We start from the raw sequence: 18,822 nt of genomic DNA, 5'->3' as shown, positions 1-18,822 counted from the left end.
TGCACATGTCTACTAAACAGAGACAAATGTGCCCTGCCTGAGAACAGACCATGTTCACCTTTGCCTGTGGACACAGACGATGCTGGCCCCTCATAGTGGCATGGGAACGTCTGCCTCTCCTTGCTGGCCTCTCAGACATTATGGGGGGGGGGGTATTGCACAAATTAAATAGAAACTGGGAAATGTGTGATTGGATGCACTTTTTTGAATGAAAAGTGGTGTTTGGTGCACTTTAATTTGAGGACTGACGCTGACAGAAATGTAAAAACTATAAATAAAAAAAGCGGGGGGGGGGGGGGGACGACACCAGCATCACAGTTAGAAAAATTGCGGCTGACAGTTGAAAAGAAGGGGGCAAACAGGGGCCAAAAAAATGAATAAAAAAAAAAAACATGCAGCAACCAAAAAAAGGGTATATGTTATGTAATGCTGTGTTAAACACTACACTACACTAACACTACGCTGACTCTACACTATACCGCAGTGTTAATCAAATCTAGTTCTCAAGGCGCACCAATAGGTCATGTTTTTAGGATGAAATGGCTGTGGTAATTACTAGGGTTGTCCGATACCGATACTAGTATCGGTATCGGGACTGATACTAGTATCGGTATCGGGACCAATACTGAGCAATTGTGCGAGTACTTGTACTCGCGGAAATGCTCCCGATGATTCCCCCGATACTTTTTTTCCCCCTGAGAGCGGGTGGAGAGGGGGCGGAGAGCGGGTGGAGAGGGGGCTGAGAGCGGAACAGAGCAGTCCTCGGGTATGGAGGAGAGGAGAGCTGCTGCCGCTGCCGCCTAGATCCCAAAGAGAAAGCCAAGCCAATCCCCCCCGCCGCTGCCTTTTAGTTGATTAGCGCTTGGGGAACATAACAGATTTCATTTGAATAGCTGTGTGTTCCCTGCCGCGCCTCGTCATATATAGCCCCTCCCCCTTGTCCGGGCACTTTGATAGACAGATCACCCGTCCCAGGATTGGGGGGGGGGGGCTTGGCTTTCTCTTTGGGGACACAAGGCTGCATTTAGGCAAAAGGCTGCATTTAGGGACATGGCTGCATTTAGGGACAGGGCTGCATTTAGGGACATGGCTGCATTTAGGGACAAGGCTGCATTTGGGGACACAAGGCTGCATTTATGGACATGGCTGAATTTAGGGACATAGGTGCATTTAGGGACAAGGCTGCATTTAAGGACATGGCTGCATTTAGGGACAAGGCTGCATTTGGGGACACAAGGCTGCATTTGGGGACATGGCTGCATTTAGGGACAAGGCTGCATTTAGGGACGTGGCTGCATTTAGGGACGTGGCTGCATTTAGGGACAAGGCTGCATTTGGGGACACAAGGCTGCATTTGGGGACACAAGGCTGCATTTAGGGACATGGCTGCATTTAGGGACAAGGCTGCAGTTATACCAACATTACACTAACACTCTACTCTGAGTCACAAAAAGTGCACACACTAACTCGCTAGTTGCAAACTGAGCCCTACTTGATCTATCTCCACTCCAAGACAATGTAAAAGCTTCCTATGGGAAGTTACCTTTTATAGTGTGGGGTGGGAATATGAGCACTGAGCCGTGATTGGAGAAAGTCATCATCACTATGTCCAATCAGGGCTCTGACAGTGCTCTGTGCCCTAATTGGCAAAGCCTTGTACCTGATCAGGGATCAGATGCAAGGCTTCATTCAATTAGGGCCCTAGAATGCACTGTGAAGCACGCAGTGCACTGTGGGGCACTTGGCCTGATAGGGTGAACAGGCGATGTTCGGGCTGAACTTTTGCTCAGCTCGAACCGTTTAGGAAAAAATACATGTTGCTGTATTGCTTCAAAAGTATAAGCTGTAAATTAACTTAAAGGTATTTGTATATTACCTAATGTCCATCTAAGACTACGCTGCCCACAATGCAACACTGCTGTGATAATTCACCAAATGGAAAGTGTGTACAAATAGGGAGAGCATGCTGTGCGTGTTAGACTGGGCATGAATTGACTACCCATGGGTAACACCACTAAAGGCCTGTACACACATTCAAAAAAGTACGAAAAATAACACTTTCGGAGTGATTGTACAATGATCTGATGGTTAGTATACAGCTTTTGAGAGCCAAATTATCTGATGGGACCAGAATGAAAATTTTCCTTGTGCTATTGCTGTAGTTTTTATTTTTATTATTATAGTAAAAGTGGTTGTTATAGTATTTATATTTATATAGTTATAGTAATATATAATTTTAAAAATGTGAAAGGAAAATTTACCAAGAGAAATTTCATAGTTTTCGCTACTGACCCCTCTGAAAATTCTCAATTGCCTGCCAGCCTACGGCTTCAGCAGAGTCAATGACGTGAACCAAGCATGCAGTAAGTAAATATAGAACTCCTAATCTGTGTATTTGCTGCAGGTTAGTGACTGAAAGTAATGAATCCAGCAACCAGAAACAGAGCAACATAGACAAGAAAACCATACTTTCTCAAAAGAAAACATCAGCAATGGCGCCCTGCATGTTTTTCATAGACAAGTTTTCTATAAATTTTGTTTATGTATGGTTTTGTATTAACCATGCTTCTTTATACACATCTATATTTTATGTAAAACAGGATAGTGATTTATTATCCTGAGTTGACCTGTGCTATGCATTGAGCAGGAAATAGCTGTGACGTGTGTTTTGTGTGTGACAGAACTTATGCGTGGGTCTGCAGTGTTTTCTCTAACATACGGAATGTGGACAGTCAGACAGAAGCAATCCTCCAAATAAAGCTCAGACTGGTCATCTAATTAAGTGGAAGCTAGAACAGTTATTTGAAAACCACAAGTTTGAAAGCGGATGTTCACCTCTTAAACTGGTGGAAGTGTGGGTGTAATAGTGGAGACACCTTGTGGCGTCACACAAGGCTTCCTTATAGATGATTGGATGAAATGTTTGCTGTATACTGTTTAAATTCACTACTTTCAGAATAGGATGTATTCACAATAGCAAGAAAAAATATCCAGATCACACAGCAGACTGTGGAGCAACAAGTATTGGGATAAATGGCCCAGGTAATCATTTATGTTAAATATATTTGCCTAACAATCAGGTTTTTCTCAATAGATACATGTTATAGAAAACTTTTATACAAATCTTAATAGAAATAGAGATTTAACAATGCATTTTATATTTTATGACAATACACTTAATTAATCATAACTGTGGCTATTACTTATTACAAATGTTGCTTCCTTTTGCTTTTATAGCTTTTTGGAGTTATATGTTTTTGTCCACTGAAGATGTTAAAATGATGCTCTTTGTCACATAGCATTACATTTACAGCTGAGTTTACAGAATGCACTCATGGGGACCTGTAGATACAATTGTGTGTACAGAATGTGCTCATGGGAACCTGTAGATACAGCTGTGTTTACAGAATGTGCTCATGGGGACCTGTCGTAATACAGCTGTGTACAGAATACACACATCGGAACCTGTGGATACAGCTGTATGTACAGAATGTGTTCATGGGAACCTGTAGATACAGCTCTGTGTACAGAATGTACTCATGGGAACCTGTAGATACAGCTCTGTGTGCAGAATGTACTCATGGGAACCTGTAGATACAGCTCTGTGTACAGAATGTGCTCACGGGACCTGTAGGATACAGCTGTGTGTACAGAATGCACTCATCAGAACCTGTAGATAAAGGCTGTGTGTACAGAATGTGCTCACGGAGACCTGTAGATACAGCTGTGTGTGCAGAATGTGCTCATGATGACCTGTAGGATACAGCTGTGTGTACAGAATGTGCTCATGGGGACCTGTAGATACAGCTGTGTGTACAGAATGCGCTCATCAGGACCTGTAGATACAGTTGTGTATACAGAATGTGCTCATGGGGACCTATGGAATACAGCTGTATGTACAGAATGCAGTCATCAGGACCTGTAGATACAGCTGTTTGTACATAATGTGCTCATGGGGACCTGTAGATATAGTTGTGTGTACAGAATACACTCACTGGGACTTACCAATACAGCTATGTATGCATAATGCACATATGGGGACTTGTAGGCAGAACTGTGTATACAGAAGGCATTCATGGTGACCTGTAGATACATCAATACATTTGTGTGTACATAATGTGCTCATTGGAACCTGTGGCTACAGCTGTGTTTACAGAATGTCCTGATGGGGACCTATAGGTACAGATATGTATGCAGAATGCACTCAAGTGAAACTGTAGATGCAGCTGCGTGTACTGAATGCACTTAAGTGAAACTGTGGATACAGCTACAGAATGCTCTCAATATACAAAGATCTAATACTCTTTAGTGATTGTGTTGCATTGGAGCACTATTTAAATACTTTTCATTTGAGGTAACTTACAATATTATATGCAAGAAAAAAGGTTATATACAATAGTTCCAAAGCTGATCATGTCACTGTTTGATTGAATGCTTGTCACATGGCGGCTCTATGGGCAACCGAATATACACAGTTTTGTGTCCTTTTACATCAGGCTACCTCTGATCTGTCATGTTTAGGTCTGGAAAACCAAACAAGGGCCTGGATGGACTTGGAGGTAGGCAGATGTAAGTGAACACAATTCAGTTTACTTCCGCCTGCTCATAAACCTGCATGAAGCTTCTGATCAAGTCCTACTGAAAAACTGACAGATGGACCCAATTGGAAAACCATATGTGAAAAAGACCTTAATCACATTAAAGTGATTGTAAAGGCTATTTTTAGGGACTAAAATAAACAAAGACATTATGCTTAACTTCTCTATGCATTTTCGAAAGCGTTCCCTTAACTTCTCTTCTGGACTCCACCAACAGCATTGAATTGGGGGGAGAACAAGTAGTGGGGAGCTTTTAACCTTAATGCAGAGAATCCGTTAAGTTAAAAACACTTATGCCCTGTACACATGACCGGTTCGTCTGAAGAAAGCTGTCCGATGGACGAATGTGTGGGCCCCATTTTTTTTTTTATATATAGACAGGAACTGTCTGAAAGAGGCTGCAGGAGATCAGCAGCAATGAGATGTAAAATGGAATGAAAAAAGGGTATAGCATATGAAAAAAAAAGACTATGAAACACACTGCTTTAACAAACTTAGAAGCCTTTCATTCGTATTTTGCATCGGCCATACCACTACTTAAAAAAAATGATCGCACATTTACAAAGCACAGCAATATACTTTATAGATGTGCTTAGCACTCAGTTTTGGAACTCTGAAGTCAATGGAGTGCCATTAAATAATTGGAGAGTGTAAGAAAAGACCAGGAGAAGAGAATGCACATAAGGCCTTTCAAAGCCTCATGACTGACTCCTCTCTCTACTGCATTCATTTCAAAAGGAAAATATCTGTCTAATGCATCTATATGACTTTTCTTTTTTTTCTTTTTTTTAAAGTGTATTTTGTGCGTGTACTCGAGAGAGGAGCCGGACTGCAGGAGTTGGGAGTAGGCAGGCCTCCCCCAGAGGCAATCTGCCACCTTTCTCCATGCCCCGGGTGGCAATGGCAGGTGTGTGAGGGGGTCCTCCCACACGCTTTGAAGCCCAACGGGGCAGAGGGACTCCCTATAAGGGAGTGAGAGGATTTAGCCGGCTCAACCAGCCCCGTTAGTCCTTTGCCTCTCTTTTTAGAGACCGCGTGGTCAAAGTGCATGCATGTTAACACAATTTCGAGTGCGTGTAAGTGTGGTGTTTTTTTGTGGGAGGGGGTGGGCGTACTAAGCGCAGGCTTACCTCGCATAGCACACCCACCAGGAGCCGGGCTGAGACCACCAAACTCAATTCACATGTAGCCGAGACCGGGATCCGAACCCCTAGCTGCAGAGGTGAATGGCTTGTCAGCGCAGTGCCAATCGCGTTGAGCCACCGCAGCTCCTATATGACTTTTCTTAGTGTTAAACTGCTGTTTAAATCTTTGCCTTTCTTCTTAGATGATTATTATGTTTTCAGTAACAAAACGACTCGTGACAGTGGTTGCTGCCGTTGTCTCGATTAAATATAGTAAACATAAACAGCACTAAGAAAAGAATGCAGCCTAAACCACAAATTACAGCACGCAAACAATTAGCTGGCTGCAACAAAGAGAGAGAAAAAAATAAAAGCCAATTTCTCAGAACACTTAACAACTAGGTTCTTATTTTAAAAGCACGTTACATGCTAAGTGGTGATGGAAACCTCCATGCTTTCAAAGAAAACGTGTAATTTTTAAAGTCACACGCAGTTAAAATAGTACTGGTATTAAGAACATTGTGTGATGAATCCAAATACAGTATACCGCTGGTAAACTTCTACTTTGTTGCACTATGGTGGCATACCGCATTATACTTACCCACATGCATTACAGATAAAGCCAAAGTTTCCTCATTCATATCATTTAAATTTATCATGATATATGAAATTCATGATGTAAAGGTTTTCCTTTTCTTATAGAGGGAAAATTTAATAAATTTGTATGCACTCCCTTCAAAAATATATTTTATTTTATTATAAAAATGCCCGTCCAAAACTCTTGTAGGTCATGCTGGTGATATTGTCTTGTTTTATAAAATATAATAAAGTATACCGCTAGACAAAACATTTTTTAAGTTTTGTATAGACTTTAGGAAGAGCTATAACTGTCAGGTTTTTCCTGATGTCTATGTTCACTGGGGAGATTCAACCTCTGGTCTAGTGACCTTTGTATCCATCCACCTTATATGGCCGAGGTCATTGACCAAATGTTAGCCATCCATCCCTGCCCTTTGTTTACATTCAGTGGGAGGGGGTATGAGTCATGGTTGTTAGGATGCTGGCAGATGCTGACACCCTAACAACCAAGGGGTCTGAGGAAGCTGCCATATTTAATAGAGGTAGTAGTACAACGGATACAAAATATGATTTTTCCATGCAGCTGGATGTTTGGGGTTCAGTTAATGGCCGAATGCCCCATTTAGTTCAACCATTCAACTAATTCTAAACAGGCACAATTCAGACCAAACATGGATTTGGCCATAATTTAAAGCTTATCCCTATTGGTGTTCATCTTTAGATGGACCATTTTAAATTGATGGTCATTGCAGAAGGGCCCCCTTACACTGGTTGTCAAGAGAAGAAAATCCCTATTACAATGGTGGTCAGGGGGAAGAATACATCTTACGATGGTGGTCACTGACAATAAAAATCCCTTACATTAGTGGCCAGTGAAAATAATGCTCTGTACATTGATGCTCAGTGGTAAAAATGTCTCTCTTACAGATGGCTAAAATTATCATTAGTCTCAGTGTTTCCTTATCTGAAGCCTCGTACACAAGACGAGAAACTCGACGGGCGAAACACATCGTTTTGCTCGTCGAGTTCCTTGTTAGGATGTTGAGGATCTCGGCGAGCCAAATTTCCCCATTCCCGTCGAGGAAAAAGAAGACATGCTCTCTTTTTGGCTCGACGAGATCCTCGACAGTTTCCTCGTCGAAAAGTGTACACACGACCGGTTTCCTCGGCGGAAAAAAGTCGTGTGTACGAGGCCTAAGGGCAAAAATTGCTCAAGAAACTCCTTGCAAACTCTAGAGAAATGGCTAAAAAAGGTTGGACAAACCCTTCCCAGCTCTATCAGCTCCACCAAAAAAAATTAAAACAAACTTTTAGCCTAGAGTTACACGTTTATCTCAGATTGAATGTTCTCTATGTTTGATTGCTAGCCACAGCAATGCATGCAATTAACCACTTGAGATCCGCGCTATAGACGAAATACGTCCGCAGCGCGGCTCTCAAGTGCCAAGTGGCCGTTTAAAAACGGCCTTAATGTGCATTACCCGCGCGCGCCACTGGGTGGCGCGCGGCGGGTAAAAACTGTCCCGACGCATCGCCGAAGACCCGATGCGTGTACCTGGCGGCCGCGATGTCTGCCGGGTACACGCGATCGTCGGTGACACGGTAGGTGACAGCAGGAACGTGGAGCTCTGTGTGTAAACACAGAGCTCCACGTGCTGTCAGAGGAGAGGAGACCGATCTGTGTCTCTTGTACATAGAGACACAGCATCGGTCCCCTCCCCCAGTCACCCCCCTCCCCCCACACAGTTATAACACACCCAGGCTACACAGTTAACCCCTTCCTCACCCCCTAGTGTTAACCCCTTCACTGCCAGTCACATTTATACAGTAATTAGTGCATTTTTATAGCACTGATCGCCGTATAAATGTGAATGGCGCCAAATTTGTGTCAAAAGTGTCCGATACGTCCGCCGCAATATCCCAGTCCCAATAAAAATCGCAGATCGCCGCCATTACTAGTAAAAAAAAAAAATAATAAAAAAAATCATAATTCTGTTCCCCATTTTGTAGGCGCTATAACTTTTGCGCAAACCAGTCGCTTATTGTGATTTTTTTTTTTTTTTTACAAAAATACATCGAAAAATACGTATCGGCCTTAACTGAGAAAAAAAATAGTTTTTTTAAAAAAAATTGGGATATTTATTATAGCAACAAGTTAAAAAAAAATATATTTTTTTTAAATTGTTGCTCTTTTTTTGTTTATAGCGCAAAAAATAAAAACCGCAGAGGTGATCAAATACCACCAAAAGAAAGCTCTATTTGTGGGGAAAAAAGGACGCCAATTTTGTTTGGGAGCCACGTCGCACGACCGCGCAATTGTCAGTTAAAGCGACGCAGTGCCGGACGCTGAGATTTCGCCTGGGAACGAAGGGGGTTTATGTGCCCAGTAAGCAAGTGGTTAAAGAATTACACAGCCGGCTGTTCCTATTTACACCAGTTTAGCAGATGATAGCAAAACAGCATTCTGAGTAGGGTGTTACAAAAAACTGGTGCGTTCTTGCTTGTTGGAGAACAGGTTGGGCAGTTTTGTACCCCAAGCCTGTGCACCTCACATTAGTCATATGGGGTAGATTTACTAAATCTGGAGCACTCAGAATCTGGTATGGTAGCTAATCAGCTTCTAACTTCAGCTTGTTCAAAAAAGTTTTGTCAATAAAACCTGGAAGTTGATTTGTTTCTCTGCAGAGCTGCACTAGATTTTGCACTCTCCAGCTTTAGTAAATAACCCCTACCATCTCCTCCTTTGGTCAAATAGTAAAGAAAATTACTCTAGTTGTCCAAATTTGGCAGTGTGTGGTTATTGTGCAACTGCTTCTCACTTTTTGTAAGCAATGTTGTTTTCAAAACCAAAAGCATTGCAAATTGGAATTAAAGCCATGAGTATGCATAGCCACCTATGTAAAACATCAAAGTCAATGGCTGGGTCCACAGGCTGGATCTTCTCATTTGTACTAGTAATTAAAATAAAACATATTTAAATTCTAAAATAATGCAAAAAAAAAAATACACATGCTATCACAACATAAGCTGAAAAGTTGTATTTCATTTCCTTTCAGGCACGTCACATATCAATGAAGAAAACCATTGTATGTATTTGCTTCATTAGCCTGGTCCTGGGCTACCCAGTAAGTTGAATTTATAAATACAATGTATATAATTATATCTGTAATCTTTCTGCACAAATTATATTTAACCCAAATATTTCTGTACAGGTTCCTGACTCTCATTCTGACAGCTCACAACATGTTGCGGTAAGTTGCCATTTACAGGACTACAGAATTCTCTATAGGGATCTATTTATGGTTATGAAATAAATTAGCTTTTTCTTTATTTCCAAGCTCTTATCCCTTGCTGGTGCCAGTGGCAGTTTGAATTTACCTATCACTTTTGACTGCTGATTTCCTTAACATGCTAGCCTTAATTGACAATAACGATTATGTGTGGGATTATGTGCTGGACAGTATTCAGACACTGCCCTGCCCTTGGCACGCCTAAATGATGAAGCTTTTTGTATGAGTGCCACCCTTTGGGGTTTGTTTACTAAAGCTGAAGAGTGCAAAATATGGTGCATCTCTGCATAGCACCTATCAGCTTCCAGTTGTTTTTGTCAAAGTCTAAAGTGGTTGTAAAGGCACAAGGCTTTTACCTTCATGCATTCCTCATGCCCCCCCCCCCCATACTTACCTGAGCCCCCTCCCGACCCAGCAATGTCCAGGAGAGCCTTGCCTCTCTGGGGATTCGCACTCCTGACTGGCTTTTGGCAGCAGTGGGAGCCATCGGCTCCTGCTGCTGTCAATCACAGCCAGTGAGTCAATCTGGAGACCGAATGGACACACCGAGACTTAGGTCAGGCGCCCCCATAGCAAGCTGTTTGCTGTGGGGGAACTCAGCAGGAGGGAGGGGTCATGAGTGTTGACGTGGGACCTGAGAAGACGCGGATCCGAGCAAGTAAGTATGAAATGTTTGTTTTTTAAATAAAAAAGCCAAACCTTAATATCACTTTAATTGAATAAGCTGAAGTTAGAAGGTGATTGGCTATCAAGCACAGCTGCACAAGACTTTTCACTCCAGTTTTGGTAACCCTTTTGTGTCAAGTGGTTACATATAGCTGTATGTTATGGTCGTTTAGATGCCTATCTAATAGTTTTTTTAAATTATCTATGCTCCCTGCTGAAACCACTGCTTGTGAAAGAGAATTCCACATTCTTACTGCTCTTACCATAAAGAACCCTCTACGCAGAGGGTAGTGCCTAACCTTTGCACACACTACAAGCTTCACCCTTTTTTTGTGTAGTGTACAGAAGAAAATGGTGTGCGATAGCTAGAAAATTAGTATTATGGGACAAATATACAAATAGTACAATCTTTACATTTGTTGTACTTTAACAAACTTAGCCATAACTTAAAGGGGTTGTAAAGGATCATTTTTTATTTTCTAAATAGGTTCCTTTAAGCTAGTGCATTGTTGGTTCACTTACCTTTTCCTTCGATTTCCCTTCTAAATGTTTTTTTTTCTTTGTCTGAATTTCTCACTTTCTGTTCCTCCTCAGTAAGCTTGCCCCCGTCATCCGAGCCGTTCTGGCTGGGGGTTAGTCAGCGTGCTCCCCCCCTCCCTTGGGACTACATCCCTGCGGGGAGATGCTGTGAATACGCAGGGGGAACAACCCCCTAATCCATGCGTCTGGCCCCTAATCTACATGCAGGGCACCGGACGCATGGATTTCAATGTTTTTGTTTTTGGAAGCACATGATTAGAGTATGAGGCTGTAATAGGCTTAAAAAAAGGGTGGGCCTGGGGCGCAGAGTACTAAATTTGCCCCTATCCATTAGGCTATTAAGATGATTATTCTCTTTTGTCTGGGTCTCCCAGCACTGGAGTCATTGGCAAAGAAGACATCTGGGGAAGTATTAATTGTACATCTTATTTAAAAGCATGTAGGGTTAATATTCAATTATCACATACTATTTTCTAATTTATACAGGATAACAGTAGATCTTCAGAATCCAGCTTAAGGAGCTCAGAACAGCAGGTAGGTAACAATTTAAGATTTTTAAATACTTACATATAACAGTACACAATAAAGAATATTTAATTTTCACATGACCGGAACCAATAATGTTTAAGGAGGTGGTATTATGTACATCATCATAATAAAGTGGACATTTATAATTTATTGACATACAGTTTTAAGAATCAAGACATCTTCATTCTGCTACACATTCATGAACACTTAAATTGTAACTCCACTTTTGTTGAGAAAAAAAACTGTGATCTATATACATTGCAAGGGTTATAACAACCTTTGTTGCAGAGTCCTACCTTTTGTTATTATGAAGAAATCACTGTTTGTTCTTCTGTGCCTCTGTAAAAATGGGTCTAATAGGAGTGGAGGGCACACACGGGGTGGTGGGACGACAGACCCAGGATCGGCGACGACCCCAGACCTGTGACGTCTGTCCCTTAAGTACCCCTCCCCAACATGCACAGCGGGACGATCAACCCCCACTAATTGGCTGCCGAGGAAAAATACTCAAATCACCTTGACCTAGCTGCTGCCACCCTAGGCCTGGAGTAACAACTACACCCCAGGCAAACAATAGTGGTCAGTCACAGCACAGCCATGGCTGGAACAGAAGCCAAATTTGCCCAAAATCATACACGTCTGAGTCAACTAACTCTCAGGCCCCGTACACACGACCAGTTTCCTTGGCAGAATTCAGCTTCCGACCGAGTTTCTGGCTGAATTCTGCCGAGAAACCCGGCCGTGTGTACACTTTCGGCCGAGGAAGCCGACGAGGAGCTCGGCGAGGAAATAGAGAACATGTTCTCTATTTCCTCGTTGTTCAATGGGAGCTCTCGTCCCGCCGAGCTCCTCGGCGGCTTCAGGGCTGAACTGGCCGAGGAACTCGATGTGTTTGGCACGTCGAGTTCCTCGGCCGTGTGTACGAGGCTTCAGACTTTCCCCTAAATTTAAAATAGTGCCAGCACAACAGAAGCAGGCCGCTACATTTATTTGCAATTTTTTTCCCCCACGAAAGTGGAGTTACCCTTTAACCGAAGTATGAGCTTGTTAGGGACTAGGAAACACATTACTTTGCTAATCTGGGTGAGGGAACACTAGCGGTTTGCACGCATTCCTGCGACCGTATAAGTGTGAGCCTAGCCTAAGGTAGTTAATTGCTGGTGGCACCCCTCTTATGAGGCCACTCTGTATGCAGGAATTGTTTATATACAATTGGCTATCTGCATATTCATAAAACTTCTTAAAAACAAAAGCAAATTTTGAGTGGTTACACAGAAATGATCTTGCCTAGTTAAAGGATTAATGTACTTTCATAGAAAGTCAGGTTATCCTTTTCTCCCTGCCCCCTGATTTAAATTAATCCCCCTGCCATGCCCTGCCCTGCCCTAGAGGCATATTTCACTAGATTAGACAACTACTGCCCATAGAGATATTAAGAAACCCATGCTGAACTTTTTTTTTTTTTCTGTACAAAATGTGACTACTATATATAACTTTAAAGTATATGTTTAAAAATCTCAATTTGCCTTGCCTTGCCTGAGCAGTGGAACCATAAAGACATCTCTGGGAAAGGTCTCCCAAGCAGTTCCTGTAACAAGAGATGACTCTATAGAAGTCTCTAGGAGTCTACTGCGTAGGTGTGGCAAGGAAAAAAATATGTCATTGTGGACCTCATCCATGTAGATTCTAGCCGTTGTGTCCTTCAATTTTAGAGTAGTGAGTTTCAAGAGGGGTGCCCAGAAAAGAACACCCCCTCCCAAAGCACATTTGATTGGGTTAGTTGCCACGTCCTCCCCTGTGCACTAGTAAAATTGTGTATGTAGGGTAAAAAAAATTATAATTAGAAAAATACTACCTAGTCTTTCATTTTTGTATCTAAACTGAACATACATATTGCACATTGCAATATGAATTTAAAATATGTATTTATATCTCTGCTATTTACCAACAACTACAGTATGTGATATGGGACTTCAGTTATACAACAAATTATATTTATATCTAATCAAGTAGGCTGTCACACTACATAGCTGTTGGTGAATCTGAAGGAAATTGTAAAATCTGATTGTAACATGTGGCAAGCTTCAGTGCTATGAATGAATATCCCAAGATATTTTTACATGGGCGGTGCTATAATTCAGCACATTATTTTGGATGATTGGGTCATTTCTTTTCTTTTGAGCAGTGAAAATAAGCAGAGGCTTAGTTAGGAATATTTTAAAATTAATACAAATAAATCTTGCCTTGCCAGTGCCACCATATCATTTCCTTCTCTATAGTAGGTACCTGTTATCACAGATGTGAGATCACCAGGAATTAAGTTTGTTGTCATATTGTTTTTCAAAATGTTATACACGGAAATCTGGGTTAAAATAATCATGCTTTTGCATATGGGAGAAAGATGCACTTTGTATTGATGTCATGTATGTATTTCAAGCTGATGAATATTTTGCTTACAGCTATTCTTTTTTTATATTTTAATAAATCATTTAGTATGACTCAAGTGAGGAAACAGCTGTTGATCAACAAACAGATGAAATTAGTGGTGGACTACATGAAGGCACTGTAGACCAAGATTATATTTCAGCTCCTATTGACAGCATTGACATTGAGGAGCAGCTGACAGGCATCAGTGACGGAGGTAACCAAGAAGACGTTAAACCTACTCATTCTGGTGAATTACAGAGCAGCCAGGAAGACGATAAGGAGAAAGAATCCACTGACTATGTTGATGGAGGAGATGCTGATGATGAGGATGATGAATCTAGCAGCCTTGAAGACACACTAGACACTATCACAACTGTAAGTCTATGCTTTTGTGAGCCATATTTTAAAGCAAGTACTCAAATGCCCCACCCCCCCCCTATTTTTTTCCCACTTACCTGTAGTGCTGTAGTTCACTGCAAAGCACAAACTCACCCACACAATCAATCCAGCATTGTCCTACTACAATCTGCTGTTCTGGCATGACACAGCAGGACCCACGCCCCCACCTTGGTCCTCTTCATCTGGTTGCTTCTTTGGGTGCAGGCAGCCAGCTCTGGTGATGCACCAGACCTGCCCTCCAGACCGCCCCCCTGTCTGCTCTGTGTGCTGATCATGCAACCTCCTGGGAGATGTCATATAAATATCACAGAAGACTGCAGGACCAGGTAACACTTCATTCTGGCATATAGTGGTGAAAAGGCAACTAAAATAGACATTTAAAAAAGGGAAAAAATTGAATAGAAAAAAGAGGGGGGTAAAAGCAAAACTAACTCTCTTTGGGGTGTTAAGGTCTGCTCTAAGAATTATCTGAAGAGCTTACTAAAGAATTCAAACAACAAATTGTACTGAAAGAGTGTTCCTCATCATATACTTTGTTTCCAAATCTTCTGTAGAAAAAAAAACAATGCAACCTGTTCACAGTGTAAGAATAATGGGCCAGATTCACGTAGAATCGCGGCGGCGTAACGTATCGTAGATTCACAAAGCACTTGCGATGAAAACTACGCCCGCGGCCTCCGGCACAAGGTGGGCCAATTCAAATGGGCGTGTGCCATTTAAATTAGGCGCGCTCCCGCGCCAGGCCTACTGCGCATGCTCCGTTTCGCAATTCCCGTCGTGCTTTGCGTGCCGTGACATCATTCTTTCGAACGGCGACGCGCGTAGCGTACTTCCGTATTCCCGGACGTGTTACGCAAACGACGATACATTTTTAATTTCGACACGGGAACGACGCCCATACTTTAGACAGCAATATAATTGCTCACTAAAGTTAGGGCACCCAAAACGACGACTAAATTTGCGACGGGAAACTAGACTAGCGGCGACGTAGCGAACGCAAAAATCCGTTGTGGATCGCCGTAACTCCTAATTTGCATACCCGATGCTGGTTTACGACGCAAACTCCCCCCAGCGGCGGCCGCGGTACTACATCCTAAGATCCGACCGTGTAAAACAATTACACCTGTCGGATCTTATGGATATCTATGCGTAACTGATTCTATGAATCAGTCGCATAGATAGAAACAGAGATACGACGGCGTATCAGCAGATACGCCGTCGTATCCCCTTTGTGAATCTGGCCCAATGTGCTTTTCTACAATGTTCAAATGCGGGTAATACTGATTCTTCCTCAAAGTTTACTAAACTACTTATAAAAGTTTTGTAAATTTGTTTTGTGATGGAATATGACATTGTTCTTTTATTGTACAGGATGTTTCAGAGGACAACAAACCTTCAAGTGAGGGGAGTCAGTTAGAACATGACCTCAGTAAAGCAGGTGAACCTGGGGACAACACTGATTTTGAAAATAAATATAAGGATGATGAAGATGAAGTCAATGACAGCGATGATGATGAAGATCCTGAAATAGATACTGATGATGGTAAAGATGCCGAGGATGATGATTATGAAGATAATGTAAACATCAAAATAGGGAATAGCAAAGAGACCAATGAAGACTGCGGTAATGACAATGATGAAAGCAATAAGGATGAACAACTTCAAAATAACTTTATCAGCCAAGAGTATAGCTATGAATCCAAAGCAGACAACATGCAAAGTGATGATTCAAATGCATTCCTAAGCTCGAACAGTGACCTCAATATTAAAAAGGATGTTACCAGTACCTCCTTAGAAAAAAGCAAAGAAGTTACAAGGAATGTGAAGAAAGGAAAGCAGAAGACGTCTAAAAATTCCAAAGGTTTGAAAGGCAAGGACAGGAAAATTAAAAGTCTGGGTGATTCTGACATGCACAACAGCAAATTTGGTGAGGAAAAGCAGGTGTCAGCAAAACATGGGGGCTTAGACAACAGAGATTCTAAAAAAACAGGTGGCTTGGATACAGGGTTCCATAGTGAACACGAACACGCAAACATACATGATAGCCACTCAAATGAAGATATTGATTTAAAAGAAGAACTTAACTCACCAGAAGATCATGACTCACCACAGGACCCTGACTCACCAGAGGACCCTGACTCACCAGAAGACCCTGACTCGCCAGAAGACCCTGACTCGCCAGAAGACCCTGACTCGCCAGAAGACTCTGACTCACCAGAAGACATTGAATCACCAGAGGACACTCACTCAAAAGAGGATGTCAACTCACTAAAGGACACTCACTTAGCAGCAGATACACACTCACCAGAAGACACTAACTCATCAGAGAATACTCACTCATCAGAGAAAACCAACTCACCAGAGGACACTCACTCAAAGGAAGATGTGCATTTAAAAGTAGGTGATAAACAGTCAAAGGCAGGCACTAGTTTGTCAGAAGAACAATCTAGTCCCTCAAATGAGGATGTCACCCAGTCCAAAGAATCAAAAGAAGATGTTACTAAGTCAGTAGAAGATATCACTGATTTGGAAGATAATTTTAGTAAATCAAAAGAAATGATCAGTGCGCTTAGCCATAGTGAGTCCAAAGAAACACTACTAATGAAAACAGATAATAAACAAGCAATAGAAAAGGGAAGCAAAAGTAAATCAGAGGAAGATGATACTCATGACGAATCAACAGAAGCTAAAAGTGAATCAAGGGAAGATACAAAGAGCAAAGAAGACTCTGACGATGTGTCAGAAAATGACAGTAAATTGGATGACTCTGATACCACATTAGAGCAAGTGGGAAGCAGTGAATCAAAAGAGGCCAGCAATTCCAATAAATCTTTTGAACTAAGGTCCATGGTGCTAGGAAATAATACATTGTCTGACAGTAAATCTTCCAGCAAATCAGCAGAACATACCAGTAGTTCCAAAGAGGAAACCGAAGAGGACCATGAGTCAGACTCTTCAGACCAGGATAGCAAAGACACCACAACATCTGACAGTGATGACAGCCAAGAAAGTCAATCCAAAGAAAGTAATGATGAGTCAATTGAAGTAAGACATAGAAGTGAATCTAGTGAGTCAGAGGAAGATATCAGTAAAGCATCAATAAGTTCTGAAATTGATAGCAGGAGGTTAATGTTTGATTTTTACAACAGAAAAGCCATTGGTAATGATAATGACTGTCAGGATGGTTATTAGCATAAAGAAGAATTAAAACTCACAGTTACTGACAATTCATTTAAACAGTTGTCTACTTCCACTAGAAGACATAAACTGTCCACTGATGTGAATGTAGCGGTTGTCTTCAAGTATTGGACAATCGAGTATTAAAATAGGGTGAAGGCACTGGTTATAAAATACATCACAATTTAAGTAAAGCCATCAGTCATCCCTATGAAAGGATGAATTAAAATCAACATAAATCAGTTCAATTTTTTTTAGAACTATACCTCAAATTGTTTTCCTAAAACCTACAACACACTGGAGAGTTTTGAAATATTGGCCAAATGCTACCTAGTTTTAACTTTTTGATTGGATCGGAGATATGATAATATTACAAAAAAGCTGTCTGCATTGTTTTTAGGTATTTAGAAATAAATTCATCCCCATTACCACAAACACCTCTTTAAAGCGCTGCGCAAACTGTTGGCGCTATATAAATCCTGTATAATAATAATAGACCCTTTTTTAGGCATCATTTTAAAGGCAGAGCAATTGGCAATCAGCAAGTACATGGTGCTAACGAAAAGGGTTGTATTTTGCAATTAGAAACTTATGAATGCATACAAGTATCTGTCAATCCATTCCAGTTGGCTGACAATGGACCTCCTTTATCAAAGTATTTGCATGTGGAATTGTCTCAGACAACATATAATGTCCACAGTAACCAATTAGATTCTTCTAACATTCCAGAATACTGCACTGAGAGAATACAACTGAGTATATTTTGATTGCTGAGGGAAATTTCCTTCTGTAGAGACATTGGTAAATAAGATCCATTTTTTTTTCTCTGCTGTCAGTCAGGTTTATTGTACAAAAGATGAACCCAGCTAATTTAATCACATTTGCAGGGTGTGCAAAAACGGTTATACAAAGATTATAAAAATGTTGTAATGTGTAGTGCAACTTATTCTAGGTCTCTTTTTTTCCACAAAGAGTTTCCTAAACAGACATGTAATTGTGCATACATGTAAATGTATGGGTAGGTATATTTGTGTGTTTATATACGGTATGTTTGCAAGCTTTGAAGCATGCTTATGTACAATTTTTTTTTTAAGTTTAGTAGTACAGTACACACAGCACAGTACACACAGATGTGCTAAACTTGCTGTACTTTGGGGAACTACTCAAGAAAATGTAGCTTATGACGTGGCATATCTGGGGCACCACTCACAAGAATTAACAACACCAATCTTCAATCATGAGAATCTGTACATTTACAGAATAAAGGCAAAACATTACATAATACTTTTCAATAAGTTCTAGTATTGTAAATAAATATTGAAAAGTGCAGTTATTCAGACAGATCTTAAATACTTATCTAGACATTCTAAAAAAGGGGGATGATGTATATTTTTAATTCAAGAGATTTAACATGTTCCCAAATTCAACCAAGAAATTATAATGTGTATCCAAAAGCTTTTTTTAGGTGTTAGATATAGTTGAAAAGGGTTATAA

General features: G+C 41.1%; 1 protein-coding gene across 1 annotated transcript; it reads left to right on the top strand.

Moving 5' to 3' along the window:
• The first annotated feature begins 2,786 nt into the window (after nt 1-2,786).
• On the top strand, nt 2,787-17,380 carry LOC120915411 (dentin sialophosphoprotein). The gene is made up of 6 exons (XM_040325892.1): nt 2,787-3,042; nt 9,358-9,426; nt 9,514-9,552; nt 11,284-11,331; nt 13,819-14,127; nt 15,523-17,380. Exons 1-6 carry the CDS (start codon nt 3,034-3,036, stop codon nt 17,341-17,343), a joined length of 2,295 nt encoding a protein of 764 aa, XP_040181826.1. The 5' UTR covers nt 2,787-3,033; the 3' UTR covers nt 17,344-17,380.
• Nucleotides 17,381-18,822: the final 1,442 nt, after the last annotated feature.

Source organism: Rana temporaria, chromosome 1 (genome assembly GCF_905171775.1).
Source record: "Rana temporaria chromosome 1, aRanTem1.1, whole genome shotgun sequence".
Taxonomy (NCBI): domain Eukaryota; kingdom Metazoa; phylum Chordata; class Amphibia; order Anura; family Ranidae; genus Rana; species Rana temporaria.
This window is presented reverse-complemented; position numbering and strand designations above follow the sequence as displayed.

What these genes read in the sequence shown, in the direction of transcription:
- LOC120915411 (XM_040325892.1), top strand. An exon ending in ACAGCTCACAACATGTTGCG is followed by an intron (nt 9,553 to 11,283) that starts GTAAGTTGCCAT and finishes TAATTTATACAG; the next exon opens with GATAACAGTAGATCTTCAGA. An exon ending in CACTAGACACTATCACAACT is followed by an intron (nt 14,128 to 15,522) that starts GTAAGTCTATGC and finishes TTTATTGTACAG; the next exon opens with GATGTTTCAGAGGACAACAA.